Source organism: Anser anser, assembly GCF_964211835.1.
Source record: "Anser anser genome assembly, chromosome: 4".
NCBI classification, from domain to species: Eukaryota; Metazoa; Chordata; class Aves; order Anseriformes; family Anatidae; genus Anser; species Anser anser.
In genome coordinates, this window is record NC_139724.1 from 68,814,718 (window position 1) to 68,834,600 (window position 19,883).

The window sequence follows — 19,883 nt, forward strand, 5'->3', positions numbered from 1 at the left end:
TTTATAGATGACATAAATACACACAGTAATCAAATGCATCTATATAAGAATACCAAGCTTTTAAAGAAATAGGGTGTATTTTTTAAAACTACAATCCCGAAATGAAGATGTGAATATAGTACTTGATCAAATTTCCTTTGCACATGCAGTGTACATGTATATATTTATATACTTCAGTGCTCCATTTAACTATATAGTTAAATGAGGTGTTTGTACGTAAGGAGCCACTGGTGTCATTCATTACCCTTTTCAAATGGCAGACTAAACAAATGCTGACTATATTTGTTATGCGTGCACTGGAGCCCAAGAATACTGTTAACATGACTTTTTTTTCACCGTGTTTTTTCTCCATAAGATTGGGTTTGTGTGTTTTCCTTTCTTGGGAATCCCTAATAGTTATTCAAGCGTATTTCATGTTTAAGTTGGAGAGGTACAGTCCAAAGAAACCAAATTCAAATGGCAAACCGTGGAGAAAAGGCTGCTTCCTATGAAAGCTTCTAAGCAAATTAAATTACACAAAAACAGAATATTGCATATACAAAGCACTGTCAAGGGTTTGTAGCACTCTGTACTGCAGTAAATATGAATAACATTGAATAGATGTTTTTTGTAAAAATCCCCAAACTGGGCATTCTATCTAGTTATCTGAGGTGTACAGATGACTAATTTATTTACCATATCCCTTTCAAAAGGTTGCGTGCATTCCAGTACTCTTACCAGATACAGTATGCAGCTGGTAGAAACTTGACCTTTTCAAGAAATACAGCAGGTTTTGTGCAGCAGCATACTTGATAAGTGAGGTTAGTTTATGGATGAATCACTAGTATTGTATATGTGTATGTGCCTTAAACAGGTCTGTGTAAGCTTCTAAATGGGACAATAAATGGAGGAGAACGTGAAAAATAAAAAGTTTCTACAAAGGAGAAGGTATTACTTGGGTAACAAAAAAGTGGAAGAGACAAGGTTAGAGATACAAGAAAATAAAAGTTAGATGGACCAAAGTAGCTTGGAAAGGGGCCACAGAGGAGTATGCAAGAACATGAGCACAGTTCCCTACAGAGCACTGGTCTTGACCAGGGAAACAAATGGAAATCCAATGGCTGACTACATCTCAGTGGCAGGTCCATCAAGCCGAGAAGACAAACGAAACAGACCCCAGAAAAGAGGTCTTCCCTTGCAGAAATCACCAACCCATCCTCAGGACTTTCCACATCCATTGGATGTACTCACTGAGATCAGAACGCTTGAAGGAGGGAAAGGAATGTGGTATGTAGCTATGTATAACAATGCACAAACGATAACTGAATTGATAACTAATGCAAAAGCAAATTTACTTCTACATGTCCCTAAAAAAACATTTTTCAAAGAATGTGCCATCATTAAAAAAATAGTAACAATAAATTTAAATGAAAAAGTCATTGTAAGCATATTTTTTCTGGATATCCATTTTTGTTAAATGAAATATTTGGGGAAAGTTTTAGAAATACAGAAGATACGCATTCAGTGGCAAAGCTTTAAGTATCAGCACTGTTTTAGGGGGAGTGAGGTGGGTTGATTGTTTTTCTGGTGGTGGTGGTTTGTTTTTTAAACGCTCCTCTTAGTTCAATGTAAACACATCGTCATATAAGGAGAATGAGGTCTCATTGCCTACTATGCCACTTGGTTGTTTAATTTACCTTGGTGTTACAATAATGGGAAGAAAAGAAAATGAGCCTTGTGGCTACTTTGTTTACCTTAACTAACTTTTTGCAGTTTATTTTCACAAGTTTCATATCCAGACCTAACATCTTCCATCATATTTCCTTCCTGAAATTGATTATCTTACAACAGTGATAAAACCTTGTAAAACACCTATTAAACGTCTAACACTTAAACAGAAACTTTAAATATTTCCTACACATCCTGCCTTGTCCTTCACCATTCTTTCAGCCTATTTCCACAATATCACATTGCCAATACATTTTTCTGCAATCTTATTTCCACACACTTGCCCTGTTTGACAGGATCATTCCAACTCAACATTGTATTTTTTTCATCTGCTGAAGTCAAAAGGCAACAGGGCTTACTGTGATTCTAATTTCCTCTCCGACCATTACAGTATGTGCAGCATTTACCATGAAATTAGAAAAGGAATTTAATCCTTGCACATCAGAAAAAAGAAAAAAAACTGCAAAACTGAAACTGATATGGAGACCTGACAAAGTTTAAGGTTGGCAAGACTTTTCTAAGTGTTTGCGATGAACTCAAAATACCCCAGAAGTTAGTTTTCCAGGATTCAGTTCATTAAACTATCAAAATAGTAATTCCGACATGGATCCAAGTTGCACTGTGCAAGTTTAAGACCAAAGGTTAGGAATCTTCTCAACTCAAATTGCTATATTTTAGTATCTTTAAAAAAGAGAAGGCTAAAGATAGCAATATCAACAGAAATCTGAATGATCCAGAGCAACGGGGTGAAACTGGGTACATTCAACTGATACATCTGTACTGTGACATTTCAGAATGAAAACCACTTTGCACTTTCTGCACCCTTAGTGTCTGCAAGCTGTTCTTACAATCAGAGCAGTAAGTGCTAGACATGGCAAGTTCCTACTTTGCTCGGTCACGCTGTACTTCCTATATTAACCTGGTAGGACTGGACGCAAACCAAAAGGGCCTTTCGTCGGGGAGATGCCACGGACGATACAGTCGAACAGAAAGCTGATCTGCTCCCCTTCAGCACAAGAAAGGAAAAAAACACCGGCCCCTGCAAGAAAACACAACATAAATACGTGTTTTTTCACCTGGATACATCAGAAATATATTTAGCTGAAGCTATTTATAACATAGCAATCAAAACCATATAAAGTGCAAGCCATGAAAGAAATCCACAAGACATTCTGCAAACAGAAAACCAAAAATGGGTCAGCATACACAGTATGTCATGAAAATACACATAAATTCAACAGCTAACTAATCATTTAAGCTGATTTTCTGCAACGCAGACAGTTAGAGCAATGACAAAACACAAACCATATGCTCTACAGCTGTCTGGGTCTTTTACTCTCAGTTACCCCCAGAATTTTGTAGATCCAATCTTAGCTATGCAAGTGTCAGGGATACTGAAAGTGTCAAAGCAAAATGAGCCAGGTTAATTCTACTTTTACCCAATTTTATCAAAGAACAGTGTTTTATATCCTATATTGATCGGGATTTTGTTATATTGCTGTGTTATATTATATATTTTTCTACTTGTTAAAACAACCTAGACTAAGTCCTATGTGCCTATTATTAACAGAACGTAACACGACTCCACAGGTTGTCATCAGATCTTTACCCTTCACTCTATTCTGATATTTTGCTTTCCATTCATTAAGAATAGCCCCAAGCAAAATTAGAATGAGAATCACTAAATAAACAAACAAGTTCTGAGCTGCATGATATATAGCTACATGGACAAGACACAAGACTAAAAATGCTCCACAGAACATTTTGTTTGAGAACCTTCAGCCCAAACCGTACTCGCATCAGAAAAGAAGTGTAGCTGGCCTTCTTGATGATCTGAAAACATTAGGCAAAATACCCTCCACCCCAGTAATCAGTGAAATTAGAAAATAGACTTTTAAAAAGTGCTGCCAGTTCACCAGAACCAAGCACACTAGACAACCAGAAATCATATCTTAGTCCTGCAAAGAATTTTACACATTACTCTCATAGGAGCTTGGGCCCTTAATCTGGGCATAAATTTGACTTCTATATATTTCTCTAGCCTCTTCTGAGTTGCATGGATATCTTTGTCAATTTTACTTTAAGCAGCAGCACTGGTCTTGACCAGAACACTTCCACCCCCACCACTTCCCACACCTATGCCCAGTCCTATCCAACAGGATATCCACATTTCACTTGAGCAATGGATATGCTTTTGATTGGTTGACAAAGAGCTATTGGATTCAAATAAAGGTGATAATAAAAAGTAGACCACAAAATATTTTAGGAAATTAGATATAGCCAGCAAGGAGTAAACTGTCCACTCCAGGAGAAAGCAATTTCTGGTCCACAATTGTGTCATTCCTAGTTTTTACCACATCTAAGTCTCTGCCTGCTCTGCTTAAATCTGTTCAAGACTACAGTGCTGGCAGCATCTTCTAATTTGCTATATCACACCATCAGATACATTCCTCTTCAGATCTTACTGATCAACACTTTTCTAATCAAAGAAAGAAATCCTGCTCCTGGTCCAGTTTATTTCATTTGGCAAACTGCTATAAACTCAACTGGAATTAGAATTCATTTGCTGGTACTCATTCAGACATACTAGAGAATTGGCTCGCCAACATTTCCAGAGTATAAGGTCTGAAACATTACTTGAGACTCAAGTTAGACAAATATTAAAACACAAAGCTATGTTTAAGCAACTGAATTAAGACTGACACACACATTAGCTCATGAAACATAAACCACAGAAAATCCTACTTTACATTTTTTTGATACTGCTATTTATTGTTGTTTTTAAAGGGTATTTGTCCTGCACTTTCTCACAGCACATACACACGCAATGGCTTCAGTATCAAAAACCATCTAGGAGATTACAACACTACCCATGCAGTCTGACAGGTATGAAAGTTTCAGGTGGTGACTCACACAGTTTTGTCTCATTTCCCCCTCTCCAAGAGATGACAAAGAGTCAGAGAACTCTGTGTTAGAAAGAGTTGGGTGCAAAGTATGCATTCAGAAACTTGAAATTCGGCTCTTGATCTGAGCTCCTTCCTCATTCCCCCACTGAGTAGAAATCAGTTTGCCTCATCTTAAAGGGTACGACTCTTCCCCCATGAATCACGCTGATGCCAAATGACATGCCTTTCTTGAGGAAGCAGAGTGGCACAAGGCTTTGCTGAACATGACCTTCTCATCCCACACACAAAAAGCAACCGGGATACAGAGACAAAATAACAGAGGACGTTCATATCTAAAGCACGGTGATGGACTATGTCGCCTAATATCCCAGCAGAATCCTACACAACCATGTTACCATTCAGGAAAATAAGATAGCTCCAGTGTTTCTGTACATAAAGATTACATCTGGACTGCTTGTTCTTTTATCACTATTGTTAAGAAGAGTCCTTCTTAAACTCCTGAGAAGCTCTACAAGCCTGTAACTTTAAACAAAAAAAGTAAATGTGTGAAGAAATTTACTTCTGTATGAATGGGCTACTTAACTGAAGGGATAATTTCTGTGGAGAACTAATACACATTTGGAAATTCCAAAAACAAACATGAATGCCTGTATGTAACTCATGCAAACAGTGTATGGACACGTGTCCATGGGTTCAAATCCAATATATGCACATATCCATCATTTCTTTGTAGATTCTGTTATTCGCTTGGTCACCATAATTGCTGATCAACTTGCATAAGACATGGGTTTTTTTGGTTTTGTTTTGTTTTTTAGACAGAACTAGAAGGATGGAAGAAGCTTATCAGTCCTTGCAAAATACATCAGGTGAGATGAATGACTAGGTAAGGTTCAAAGAAGTTATGCTCTGAAAACATACATAAACGCCAGCAATTACATTTGTTCTCTGCTTTCTTGAGAAAGTTGAGAAATTCACTACTAGAAATTACACATCTCAGTCATGTGCTGGAACAGATTTGGTTCACAAGCATTTGGAAGCTGAGGAATATGTGGTATGCATCACTGTAATACCATGCAGCTGTTTGCTAGACTGAAGAGCACTCTCTCCCTGTCCCCCCCCTTCCTCCCTCGGGTAAGAGACTTAGTGAAAGAAGTTGCTTGAATTCAATAAGTAAACTTTCCAACCACAGCATGCTATTTTGTACCACAATTAATATGCTCTTTGTCCCTTTGCCCATGCACAGGCAGAGGACAAGATGCAAAAACATCTGGCCCTGGCAACCAAAGGTTCTCAGCTATGCCAGGTATTGAGACAGACACTTCAAAACAAAAAAAGAAACATTATTATGGTGCTCAAAAATATAGTAGGACCCTTTTCAAAATACTTCATAATTCTGGTGGCCTGCAGCCAAAGATTAATTCATATTAAAAAACAGGTACACTGGAGAGCTACTGATAAGCTGCTTTATCTTACAGGGAAGATAAGACAGCTGGGCTTGCTTAGCCTAGCAAAAGAGACACGGAGCATAAATGAAGGCTCTATAAATGTCCTAGAAGGTAAACATCAGAGAGAGAGAAAGAGAATATGATGCTAAAGGGCAATGCCAGTATAACAATCTTGGATATACGAACAAAAAATTAGGCCGGAAAATTTTTAAAAAGAATTTAGAAGACCATGGACATAAATGGCTCTACAAGACTCAAGACCACATTCTAGCCTAATGCACACTTTGATTCTTTCTAAAGGATTAGAGAGTCATGACAACCCCGGTGTTCAAAACAGCATTGGACCTTCAGAAACAGTCGGCAGCCACTCAGAAATTAGATTCTTTATTTGGGTATGCCTCACCACAACTTCAAACACCACTTTAATTAAGGGTATATCAAGAAATGCAGAATATCTTCCTGAAACCAGAAAAGTTTCCCTTGAAAGATAAGGTATCTTATTTGTTCCTTTTTTCATCTGTACCAATTTGACTCATATTTCTGGGGCATACTCCCAATTTACAGTAGTGTAAAAAGGAAAAAAAAAAAAAAACACAGATTATTCCCTTGTTTAAAAGCAGCACCCAGAAATTAGGGTGAGCTTCAAGGGGAGAGGGAAGCTGGGGGGAAAAACTTCAGCATAACGTAGGTAATTCAGTGCTTCAAGCTCCTGGAGCAAATCCATCACCAATAGCTTCACATTTGTATCATCCATCCACATTTCATACCAGACATTCTTTACACAGCTGGCATCCTGGCCTATGAAGCAAACCATTTAGGTTTTCTGCAATGCGGAAATAAGATACAGCCGCAATCAATAAGCCCAAATCAGCTGAAATTCTTGGAGCACAGCAACTGCATCAAATCCAGAACTACTTACAGAAGATATGCCACAATTTAACTAAATAATGTAATTGGAGAGCTATTTATATATCCTATTACTTTGGGGCTTTCTTACACAACCAAGCTTTAAGTTTGGGAGCTAAGCATTTAAGCTTAGGAGCAGTGACCAGAATATGGGTTCTGTCCCCGTAGCTGTGCTCCCAGTTGCAAGGCTACAGAGGCATACTGCACTATTCTCTTCTGATCCCAGTGAGACAGCTTCCAGGCCCCGTACTGAACCTAGACCCTTCTTTCTGCAGGCACCAGCTGCTCCTCAGCGGGAAGAAACCAAAGATTTGAAGCCCTGAAGGAGGCCAAGAACCGAGGTTTCCCACTCCGTAGTAGTATGACAACCAGAAGAGACACGCAGAGCAACACAACCACCACCACTTCAACTGTTCTAGAGATGTTTCAGTGTCCTCTCCAGTAAGGCAACCCAGAAAAAAAAATAAAAAAATTCCAGGTTTGTTTGGTTATTATTATTTTAATGCTTACCTAGGGACCCAGAACATCTTCACTCCCACCTCCCAGAATCAGTCTGCAGGAGCAGAATTTAGCCTGTTCATTGACCCTGAATCTACTTGGAAGAATCCCAAGGTACGCAGTCCTGGAGAGAAGATGGATCCAGGAGAGCTGACTGATTTCAGCTGACTGAGCAACAAGAAGGGTGTCTACAAGTGTATTAGCAGAAAAAGGAAAACTAGGTCAGGCTTCAGCCTACTGCTGAATGGGGTGGTGGACCTGGTGACAAAGGACATGAAAGAGACTAAAATGTTCAACGTAAGTAAAGTAAATGAAAGTTCCTGTATGTTAGTAATGTTGTAATATGTGCTTGCATTTGCTACCTAACCCAATAAGAAAACTGAAACAGATATTCCCTAAACACTATAATGAAAATGAAATACAAACTGAAGGTCATCTATATTCACATACAGGCTACTGACCATTTTTGGTATCGCAAACATGGTTCATATTACTTACTGCTCTAACTTTATTTGGAGAAATACACGTCTTTAACAACATCACGAGTAACGCTTAGAATTACAGGGTGATATACTAGTAATCTAATATATTCCATTCCAATAAAAAATACAGATCATAACAGTACATAACAGTACATAGTCAATAACACAGACCCACTCTGTTTCATTATAAAAAAATCAAAGGAAGAGAAAAGGGTTTTTGTTTGTTTTGTTTGTTTGTTTGTTTTATGTTTGTTTTTTTTAAACCAGTAATTTAGGACTGAGGTCAGTCCTACCAAAATGTACCTTCTTTCTTTAAGCTGAGTATTCAGCAATACAGCACTGGAAACTAGGACTGAGGTGTCCTCAAAACAGTTGCTGTGGAGATACTATACTCAGATTTCTGGACACAGGCAACCCACCAACAGCAAATAAAAAACAAACACTATTTTGGTAAGCTGTACAACCAAGGAGCATGTATTATACTTCACAGAGCAAGGCTCTACAGGACCTTCTAGAAAGCTGTCGTAGAGATACCTGCAAGACAAGAGTCCAGCAGGCAGGAGAGTGGCTCAGGCGTCTAATTTCCTGTTACTCACCTCCTGCAGACCACCTCCTTTGTTGGTCTGCAGCGCTCATAAGGCCACACAGGCTACCAAAGGAGTATCAGTGGTACCCACATCCTCAGGGAATCTTGGCAGGGCACAAGGTCTTGTACTAGAGACACTTCCTTACTCATCCACAGCTCCTGACAGCACAGCATTCATAAACCCAGCCTCACCCCGTGCACATCCTTGCAGCCCTGTTACAAGCTGAGGTGGTCTGACTCTACCAGCAAACACCACAGCAGCAATTTCCTGGCTGGTTGCAATGTAACCAGCACAAATAAGTGTGCAAGTAGCGAACCACACGTTTCCCAAATTTGGTTCAGGCAGACACTAAAGAAAGATACTGCCACACAGGATAGGTGATAAATAAGTCAGCACATGCCATTTTGATCTGCAAATACCCCTTACTTTAATCCTTTCAAGAATGACAGCCAGAACTGAAGTTGTATCCATTCATCAACGTTATAATAAAAACCACACACATTAAGGGGAGCTAAACGTCTATTCTCTATACCCTATCACAATGTCCTCTCAAAACTGCAGTATATCTACAAAGGGACTCTTCAGGAATATGTGGCAAGTTCTTTGCCAGTCAGTGCTGAACAGTCCGTCTGGAAAAAGCACGAAAGAGAAAAAGCCAATTGTGGGGGTTTTGTTCAGTTGTTTTTTTAAAGGAGAACCTAAGTCCCAACATCCATCATTGTTTTCTGCTAGTCGTTTCTACTTCTGGATAGCCCTCAACATTATTTTGTCTTCTTCCATGTTCTAATGAAAGTCTGCATAAAACATGTGTGGGATCCACAGGCACTCCATTTGCCATCATTTATGTACTCCAAAAATTAAGCCATTAATTGAAGCCCTTATTAGTAAGAAATTACTGTCTTCTTTCTCTGAGGCACCTGCTTTAGGATTCAAGGGAAAAACAGAATTTACATATCACAGAAGGTACTGCTCTACCTTCTACTCACTAAAAATTACAGATGCTCTGCTTCCCAAGAGAGCCTCAGGACTACCAATTACCCCTGTAGTTAAGTTTTATATTCTCTCATTGGACAAATTATATAGATTACACAGATTATAAAAGTTATCAATCCATTGCCAATCTTACTTAAAGATTGCTTAGCATTTTTTTCAGCTGCCTATACTTTTTAAATATAAGTTTTCCACAGTTGAATGATCTTAGATTTCATTAGTTCAAAAACTACTACTCTAAAAAGTACAGCAGTGTTAAAAAAAAAAAAAAAAAGACAACACTGTTTTGGAAAGTTCTTCCCATAAGCACTCTGAATGCTTAGTTTAAGATTTTCTATTTTCAGTTAAGAATTCAAAAAGCAGACCCTAATTATGTCTGCACAGAAGTGCACACATTTAAATGCGAGCCGGAGTTCTGATAAAATGGCACTTGCATACAGAGATGCAAATGCTTTATTCTGCATGGAAGAAAGCCTGTTCAAACCAAACTGCAGGTGTTGGCAGATGTACACTAATTGCAGTTGACACAAGCTAAACTTGAATCTGCAGAATCACAGGAGAGGAAAAGGTGACTGTGCTGACTTCCCCTTACCCATTATAACCAGTCATCTAGCTGACAGTCTGAACCATGCCACTGGGGAACAAGACACTCATGTTCCTGTTCCCACACCTTTTAACTGAAACACAATAACCTTAATAAAAAACAGATTTGTTTCCTTACCAGCTGTACCTACAACCCATTCCTTCAGACACTGGAAACCCCTCTCCAACCCCAACCACTATATTAGGCAGGGAAAGATTTAAAGTAGGGTCTTCTGCATTGCAAGCAAGTGTCCTAAATCAGAAATCAGGATACGACTGTTCAGTCCATGCCAACCACCCCTGTAACTCAGCTCTGTGTTTTTCAACAGACAAAGCAAATAACTCTCACTACTGTAAAACAGACAAAACTATTCCCCTTTCCTACACAAATTTTGCTAGAAAATCAACTTGAAAACTTTATGTTTGTTGGTTTTTTTATTTTAGTAATTGAAGAAATCAGTTATTTTCACATTGTATTATGCAAAAGTCACACAACTTCACATCCAATTTGGCAATATGCACATCCATTTCCACTCAAAGATCATCAGTACAGCATAGCTTCAAATTCTGCCTTGGAAGTTAAAATCCGACATTTCCAACTGATGTATATGATATATCTGCTGCATTAATCATCTTTTCTTTTCAGCTCTTGCATAGTTTTTTGCATTTTACCAGAAAATTCCCAAATAAAACACTAAAGAGATTTCTCCCAAACTAAAGGAGTACTTTAGCTACTAGGCAACAGAAATTAGCTTCAGCTTGCTTGCTTTCGTTTTGACCCCATGAATCCTATGGTCCCATAGAGTGACAAAGCTACTAACAAGCAGAAGTTTCTAACTTTTTGGAATGAGTTCCTTACTGGATTTAGATATTAGCATTTACACAAGTGCCTTGATTCTGCAGGTAACTTCAAAGCTTCAGCATCACTTTCCCTCTGCAGGCAACAGGATCAATTATAATTTAATAATCTCAACATTAAACCATTTTGCCTTATCTCTTGGATGACACAGGTCTTAAAATTTCACTACTTTATTCTTGCTCTGAGTCTACCAGCAACAACTGACTGAACATCTTCTGGAGAGCCACACAGCAATGTTCAGCCACAACTCCACATGGTCACGTTGTTACTGAACGCCAGCGTTGAGGCCAGCAGAAACCTACTTACTTACTGGAACGGAACCTCTGACATGAAGCTGACTGTACGACAAAGCTACACAGCTGGTTCCACAAACTCTACATTGACAAAATGAGCATTTGCATTTCCACAAAATGGTTTCAAACAACGTTTAGAAGACAGGTTCCGTTTGTACTTACAGAAGCCGCACCTGGTACCCCCTTCAAAGATGAATCCATTTGGGACAGCTCCGTATCGGCGCAGGTCTGAGAGTTTCCATTGCCCCATGACGCTAGGAGGAAGGTCTTTGGCAAGGACCAGGATGTCATTGCAGAAGTGCAGGGTAGCAGGCCCACTCTCGAGTTTAGTGCCAGGTGCTACAAAAACCTGAAATCTATGAACTATCAAATAAGGAAGAAAAAAATTACTACAGAAAATATAAGTAAGGTAGTGTGATTTATGTAACAAGTCATTCTGTTAAGCTGTAGACTGACCCCTGCACACACCACCAGGCTCTAGCACAGGGATTCTAGGTAGAGCCTGAACAACCCCACGTGTGTAACTATAAGCTCATTATTCTATGTTATGTCAATTTAGTCTAAGAAGAAAACATATATTGGCTTAATACTACAAAAGATTAAGCTGTAATGCTACAACTTAATGCTGTATTAATTTATCTAAAGTCTAACAGAATAATCCCTACCTCAAATTAGTTATCCAGCCCATGCTTCAGTCATACCTCTTCCATCAGTACAGCAGTTTCTTTCTGTCTCCTCCTCCAAAAAAACAGCCTGTGCCTAGCCCTTCCAACTTGTGTGCACACAGACACATAACACAGCGCCCAAAGAGCCCAAAAGTCAAGGCTCAAAGAAGCAGCAAGTTCTAACCAGAGCTCTGTCACTGATTCATTTGCAACCTTTAACAATCTGCTTTAATCCTTTCTGCACTTTGCTTTCCCTAGCAGGCAGTAAAATGGGGAAAGTTACATTTTCCCACCTTTGTGAATCTTTTGCAAGTTGGTGATGGTAGATGCCCAGACATTTCGAATTATTAGGAAATGAAGTGATTCATAAGTAATGTACACTCTTACAAGTCAGTTAACTCTCCATGCTTCACTATCTAAACTCCAGCAGAGTAGGGGAAAAGGGAAGACACCTATCTCATTCGAGTTTATAAACCTCAGGTTCAAATCCCAGCTCCTGTGTCCCCTACACTGCAAGGGTCCTTACCTACAGCAGCAGCTGTTCTAGGCTGGTCTCCCATCTTCTCCAGAGTTGTTGCATTTTGAATTGTAAGCTATTGGGAGCACTTCAGAGGCTCAGATCTCACAGTGGAGATTCAAAGGGAACAATTTCAGTCAGCAAGCACCCAATTCTCAAACAATTGCTTTGACCTCCGCTACTCCTCCAGTTTCTTTCACCATGTGGTCAGACACACACACACACACAGTCAGTCTTGACATAGAGAAGGATTGGGGCTGTTACATTTCCAGCCAGATTTTCAGTAGAGCATTTGTCAGGAATCACAAAGATTTGGACTGTGGTTATTCATCAAAGATCACACAAACAGCTTCATTGCTATGACATCTAGAGGGTAATTTCCAGGCAGTCTGATTTCTTCCCTGCCTCTTGACTATGTTCCTTCAAGTATCATGAATTTCAGCCAGGTCTGAGCCTTGCTTCTCATCTGAATAGTTGCTATATTCTTAGTTACCATCTTAGCTGTAGGTCAGCTCCTCATCCATGACATACATTTGCTAAGTTCCCTAAGGCTCCAGCAGAATTAGCCACAAAGTCATTTGAGTGAAATGTGTAAGGAGCCAGAGAGAGATCTAACTAACCACAGCTCTCCTTACAACTTTGCCAGTGGTGATACTGCTAAGGAGCAAATCAGTAGTCACACAACATCCCCTTTTGGGCTCACAATTATGTTACACAACCTATCTAAACATAAAATATGAAAGAGACAGCAAACCACCTTGACAACTGATGTTCAATATGTCATTTTTAATATAATTTGGACACCACTGCACGGTTAACTTCAGAGGTACTTCACCAGCAATTAAAGCATAAGAGCAGAAGCATCAGCATCGTTTCTGCCTCATAAAAGAACAGACCATGATTCAACACAATCAGTTACAAGGTACCATAGCTGCCAAAAACAAAGAGCTGTTAACTCAGAACTCAGATTCTAGAGCACTGTTAGGAAACAACATACTCAAATCTGAGCAAAAACAAAGTAGAGGGAAAACCAAGTCTGGACATGAAGCTTTTTCCATATGCTGCTTTCTTGGTAAATTCCAATTTTTTCAAAAATCCTTCTCAGACATGTACTACTCCTGCTCTGGGGTAAAAATAAATAAACAAATAAATAAATCAACCACAAGATACCTAGCTCAATACACCTATGAGCAGAAGGTAATACTAAGGTTTTCATTTCCTTTAGCTATTTTTTTTCTCATCACAGTTATTCAGTGGCTCACAGTAGGCTAACTTTCTCAGAATGAGCTGTGGACATAAGCACTCTTCTCACACATGGCTTACGCCTCTCTCACCTAATTCCCCTGCTTTCTCTAATGCTGGTTCATATATTCCCTTGAGCTGTCCTACGAATCATATCCACCTGACCTGGGAAAAACAGAGAAAACAATGGGAATTTCAGTGAACACTCCTTCCATTCTGTGGTCCTCATTCAAGAACAGCATCAGCTCTTCATTTTTTTTGCCCTCTCTTGCTTCCCAGACTCTGAGGTCATCTGTCCACAGTCTATTTTCAGCATCCAGCCACTTTACTTCCAAAGCACATAAAGGCATCCCTACTAGTCTTTAAGGAAAAGTCTTTAAGAAAAAAAAAAGAGATCAAACAGTTGCCATCTTCTCTTTGTAGTCTCTACACTTTTCTCTTTCTCTCTACTCAAGCTAGATTCTGTTCTGTTTGACTTCTTTCACCTACCTGACGCAGCACAGGAGATGGAACCCTGAACAAGTTTTCCATACCCTGGTCTTTCCTCCTTCCCCTAAGCTTTTTTGCAATTAACATTCTACAAATTATTGTCAATTCAACCAATCATACTTGTTCCCTTCGTCTTCACCTCCACTCACACACTGCCCCCATCTGTCTCTACTCCAGGGCTACATGTGAAACAATACCTTCACCCCATAGGCTCTATTCGTCCCCTCATTCAGAGAATTAAAAAAAAAATCCTCACTTCTTCTGCATTTCATCCTATCACAACCATAATTCTCACACCCAGCTTGAGATCAAATACTCTCTCCATCCCAGTACTGCACCAGAGCAAGTTCATGAAAACTAGACCAACTTTGCCAAATCCAAATTCCCCTCCATGCTTTAGGACTAGCCTATGCTGTACAGAGACCCCAAAACTTGTAAAGAAGTAGAACCAGTACACAACACAGCTACGTTGTCAGTGTCCCCACTGCTGCAGCTACATCTGCCTGTATTGTTCAGGGACTCCCTCTAACTTTTCTTGTGCAAGGCTTCATATCTGATAGTTCCAAGCATCCATGTCTCTGATACTCTATATTTTATTAGCGTAAAATTCCCTGATCATCTTTGCAAAGCAACAAGTCTGTAACTACAACAGATGGCAAAGCATATGTAACAAATGATGATGACAGCTAATGAGCATCTCTCCCACACACCTACCCTCCTTTCCTAGTTATGACTTAAAAAAATATAAGACAGCTACTATGGATTACCAATGTTATCACTCTTTCTTCATCACTGTATATTTTAAGGCTGCTAACTAAGAAAAAATAATAGGACGTATAAGAATGAAGATACCTGTAAAGACCATGCCCAACAACATTCTTTATTGAGAGATGTCTCTTCCTGTAAGGAGACGCTAGCAGCAAAATAAAGGATCAGAGGCAACACCTCTAGGTAGGCTAGCAGGCAGCTCAGGAAACTGGGACTGAACTAGCCAAATTCTAATCAGGACTCTCTTTCTCTTAATTCGGACCCCCCTCTGAATCCTGTCATCAAAATCCCAAAGTAAATTATGTTACCAGAAGTAGAGCTCTGATCACTTTGCTTCAAAGCTACACACGTTCAGTACCAAAGTCAAAAACTAAGTTGAATGCTCTCTCAGTTAAACAATGGGACTGGGCACTACAGTAATCACAACTTGTTGGAAGGGTTTACGATTTAACGGGAAGCACAGTCTCTTCACTCAGATGAGCAAGTCTTCTCCTTAACTATACTTTTTTATTTGCATTTTGTCTATGTTTTTATTTGATTTTTTTCCTGGGTGGAGGGGGTGGGAGGGAGGGCGGAAGAGGGGGAGTATGAAAAGACAAAGGTTACCTTCCCCCAGACTGTAGCGGATTCGTACATCCCACGCATACATTGTTTCCTTGTTCTCAAATCCCAGCATCACAACTTGAGAAAGGCAGATGATTGCAAGCGTGTGATTCAAGCCCTCATAGGAGAGCCCAGGATCCAAGCCACAGATGTCTTCTAAGGTCACGCTGCTCCTCTCCTTATGCCCTTTCGCTCGCTCAGATTTATCCTTGTACACCAGCATGAGCAAACAGTCTAAAAGAAGCAAAACTGTCAGAGATGATGAGGCAGAACAGAACACAACACATTTCTTAGTACTCTGCTTCAATACAAAAGTGCTTTAGACAACTACAAGGTCAGTCTGATCAAGTCAATGCAAGAACTCAGTTTCCTTCTCCCACCCTGCACCCAGGTAGTTCGCAGTCCTTGTTTTCAGGGAGCAGACACTGAAGGCATGTTTCAACAGTAACCTGCAGGCTCAGAAAAAGGAAAATAAGTAAAAAGTCTTCCCAGATGTTTTTTATTTTACAAGAAGCCAGTGGTTTTTCCCAAGTCTGGATGGGACCCACTCATTAATTCTGAACATTGGGAGTTACAGTATGATAGCTGTTCACGTTACAAATGCTAAGGACTGAGAGGCTATTGTCAGCTATATTTCCATTAGAACATACTGAACCACAAATGAAATTCTTACAGTAGTTCACAGATTACTCAACTACTAAATGGTGAGCAGGCTGCACTGCCAGAGACTGTGTCAGCTCAGGTTTCCTAGTTAAATGTTACACAGTAGTCATTGCTAAATAATCATTATGTGCCACACCTTTATTTTTATTTTTTTTTAATATTCACATGTCACCATTTGTTTTTAACCCCTTCCTAGAGGTGTTTATTACATAGCAACTAGGCAATGGAAGAAAGTAATTCAAGCATGAGGGTGCCCTAGGAAAAGCACATTCCACAAGCAAACCCTAAAGACAAGAAAAATTGGAGAGCCTCTTCTTCAACCTTCTGCAGGTGATAACAAGAGCATTCATCTTCCCCCAAGTCCCCTTCCTATCACACAGCACTCAATAATAGCCGAAATTAACAGTAAATATCCAAGCTGCAGCATCCACAGCTGCTGCTGACCTGCATACCACGAAGGAGGAAGCCCCCTGTGCACCATTTTATGAATGTTGGGGTGTGGTGCTCTGAGCCCTGGCAAGGTGCCCTGTGCCGCTCAGCTGGGCAAAAGCCTGGCAAATCTCCAAAGAGGTGAAAAATGACTGAAAGACTGAAGCGTCTGCTAACCGAAGCGGAGCTCTGCGCACACTTCCAATTGTTTTCTTGCACCTGTTAGCATAAACAGCTGCAACCACGGTATTTACGCATTCTGTGATACAGTTGTGTGTCTGAAGAAAGAGCTACTGTGGTTTACAGACCGAGTAAAGCAAAGCACAGGATGTTTTCTGGTAGACCTGACTGATTTTGCTAGAACAGTATTTTTGAGGAATAAGGTATGTTGTCAGTAAGTTTTCAAAGAAGCCCCCTCATCTTTCCCGTTCACGCTGATGTTAGGAATCCAGACCCATACTTACATGTCTCGATACTAACTTTTAGGCTCTACAGATGCCCGTTCACGGATAGAAGTTTAACAGATGCAGCCAAGATGTAAGTCTCTAAAATACTAACATCTATCTGTAACTACCCACGCACCAGGGAGGTAGGTCTGAAGAGCTTCAGTTAGTAAAGAAACATCCGCTGTATCAGCAACAGCCTAGAAAAGGCTCCACAATCCAAACTGAAGCAATGCAGGTCCCCATTTTCTGAGTGCAGGCAGCAATTAGCCCTAGAAATGAATACTTTGGAGGCCAAACGCTTTCCCAATCAGAAAGAGACAGGAAAACCTGAAACTTACTTCTCCCTCTCCAACAGGCAAACGTCAACTCTGAATAGCATTTTCAATTATTCCCTTCAAAAACGTGGAAGCGAAGTTTTTAATCCGAGATGTCAGTTTATTTTTAAACCGAAATGATGCTTTATGTCAAAACACAGATCGAAAATAACTACAGAGCTCACCACGCCAGCCTTTTACAGCCACCAGTCACCCTGAAGAAGTAACACGCGCTTTAAACCAAAACCACACAACTACGCTTTGACAGGCCACCTTTTTCAATTGTTTTTATTCAGCACCTGCCCCGAAACGCCCGGATCGGAGCGCGGTTTTGGGGTAGTCTGAGGAAAAACGGACGTTTTCTTGCAGGACGTCTCCCGGCCTCACACCCAGGGCGCCGGGATCGTCCCGCCGCCGAGCCCTGAGGGGGCTGCGGGCTCTGAGGGGGGCACTGCGACCCCTGAAGAAGGGTTGAGGGCTCTGAGGGGGGACTGCGGGCCCCGAGGGAGCCCTGAGGGAGGGACTGCGAGCCCTGAGTTCCCTGAGGGAACTGCGCTGAGGGAGAAGCCGCTCTCCCGCCACCCGCCGCCGCCTGAGGGGGGCCCCCGGCCGCCGCAGCCTCTCGGGGCCGGCTTTCGCAGGAGGGAAGGCGCCGGCCCGAGGGAGCGAGCGGAGGGGGAACACGGGGGTGAAAAGCGAAGCCTCCTCCCGGGGGCTTTCTTATTTCGGTACCCGTCGGGCTATTTCTGGCCGCCTGGCTAGCTGCCAGCTGAGCCCGTAATTTGTGCGTGTGTGTCCCCAAAAAAAGGAAAAAGAGCAACAGCGGAGGGCCGCGGTGGTCTCCCGCAGCCGACAGGGCTCGAGGGGAGCCCCGCAGACCCCACACTAAGCCCCCCCACCCGTCGGCGGGCGGAGGAGGGAGGGAGGGCAGCGGCACCCCGGGGGCCCCCCCTACGCCGCCCGGCTCTTACCTGCCACCGGGGAGGGCTTGCGCAGCACCAGCCACCTACTCTTCCACTGCAACGAGAGGCGAAAAGGACAGGGTTAGGCAGGGCCGGAGGAGGGGAGAGCGGGCTCGCTCCCCCGCCGGCGGGACGCGGGGGGCGTCGGTCGGGGCCCCCCGTCCCGAAGGGGCGCCGCGAGCGGGGAACCTTTTTTCCATCTCTCAACTTGACGTGACCCTCCACCACCGCGGAATCCGTCATCTTCAGTCATGATTCCGGACAGCTGCGCCCGGCTGGCTGCTCCCTCCCCGCGCTCCGGCCGAGGGGTCACTTTCAAAATAGCTTCGGGAGGTCCCCGCACGGGCACACGGAGCGCGGCGGGCGGGCGAGCGGCCAGCGACGCCCGGCCCTCCCCGGCGCCCCCCGCCCCAGCGGGCTGAGGGGAAAGGGGGTCCCGGGGAGCTCCCCGCCGGTGCTTTATCCAATTATTTTATTGTGTTGTGCGCTTATGGTGTTTTTTTTTTAATTATTATTATTTATTTTATTTTATTTTTTCTCCAAGGTTTCAGCACCGCAGCGCGGCACCCCCGCTCCGCCCGCCCCCGCCGATCCCCTCCAGCCGCGACCCCGAGCCGCCGCCCCCCAGGCCGGCGATCCGCTCCGGGCTTTGCAGCTGACCGCGCGGCCAGCCCCACACGGCCGAGGGTCCGCTGGAAAACCCGGACCGGACTTTGGCCGGCCCCCTGTACAACGGAGCGGGGCCCGGCGCTGAAACATCCCCGGTCTCGCAGCATCCCTATAGCGCCCCAATTCTGCTTCCAAAAAGTGCAATTACCACTCCCCTTGGCTCCCAGAAGACATACAGCCAACCACCCCGGATAAAAATACTCTTTTTTTTTTTTTTCCTTTGCAATGCAACTGTCACGAGATAACAGCCCACTTATACCAAGCCCAGAGCTGCTACAATTAATAGAATAAGATGTGCTAATGATGTCCTTAGATTTATTTCAACGAGCGATGGACTAATTAGAGTCCATTATTCTAAAAATACTCCTACTGCATCTTATTTGATGGTAATTAGTCCTTCAGCTATTTTTTAAATGGCACCACAGCACATTTTTCTTTCAATAGCATAATAGAAGGGGTTTTTAGATGTTTGCATTTATTTCTTCTCTTTGAATCGGTCAGTTTGCATGGAATAACATATAATTTAATAAAACCATCTTTAAGCGTGTTTCATAATGAATTAGGGATGTGTTCGTTCAACTGGTTTTGCATTCCAATTCAATTTCAAACTAAACGTTAGGGGAAAAAAATATCAGAAAAACTTCCTCTAGTAAATTTTAGCCATATTTCATTTTAACCTATGTGACAAGCACTTACATACAGGGGGAGAAAGTAGGGGAGGGTTTCCATGGGGAAATGCTCAACAGAAAGGTAGGAGGCAGAAGGTGCTGGAGACCCCATAGGAATGTGACCGATGTCCTCAGGGGTGTGACAGGTCAGGCATGGAGCTCTTGGTAAACCTAAGCATTTGCTTGCCACTCA

The 19,883-nt window shown here is 41.9% G+C and overlaps 1 protein-coding gene across 3 annotated transcripts in view; it reads right to left on the reverse strand.

The window, feature by feature from the left end:
* The window catches only part of DOK7 (docking protein 7), a 68,263-nt gene extending 48,392 nt beyond the window's left edge, over window positions 1–19,871 (reverse strand). Inside the window, exons 1-5 of one of the 3 annotated variants that reach the window (XM_083832749.1) lie at window positions 18,543–19,871; window positions 18,363–18,408; window positions 15,543–15,773; window positions 11,418–11,618; window positions 2,627–2,746 (exon numbers count right to left, since the gene is read on the reverse strand). In XM_083832749.1, the coding sequence (XP_083688875.1) occupies window positions 2,627–2,746; window positions 11,418–11,618; window positions 15,543–15,773; window positions 18,363–18,408; window positions 18,543–18,596 (652 nt within the window). In that variant the 5' untranslated portion in view covers window positions 18,597–19,871. Of the gene's footprint in view, window positions 1–2,626; window positions 2,747–11,417; window positions 11,619–15,542; window positions 15,789–18,362; window positions 18,409–18,542 lie in introns of all 3 variants that reach the window. The other 2 variants (XM_083832748.1, XM_083832750.1) reach the window with 2 other exon arrangements.
* Between the last annotated feature and the right edge of the window lie 12 nt (window positions 19,872–19,883).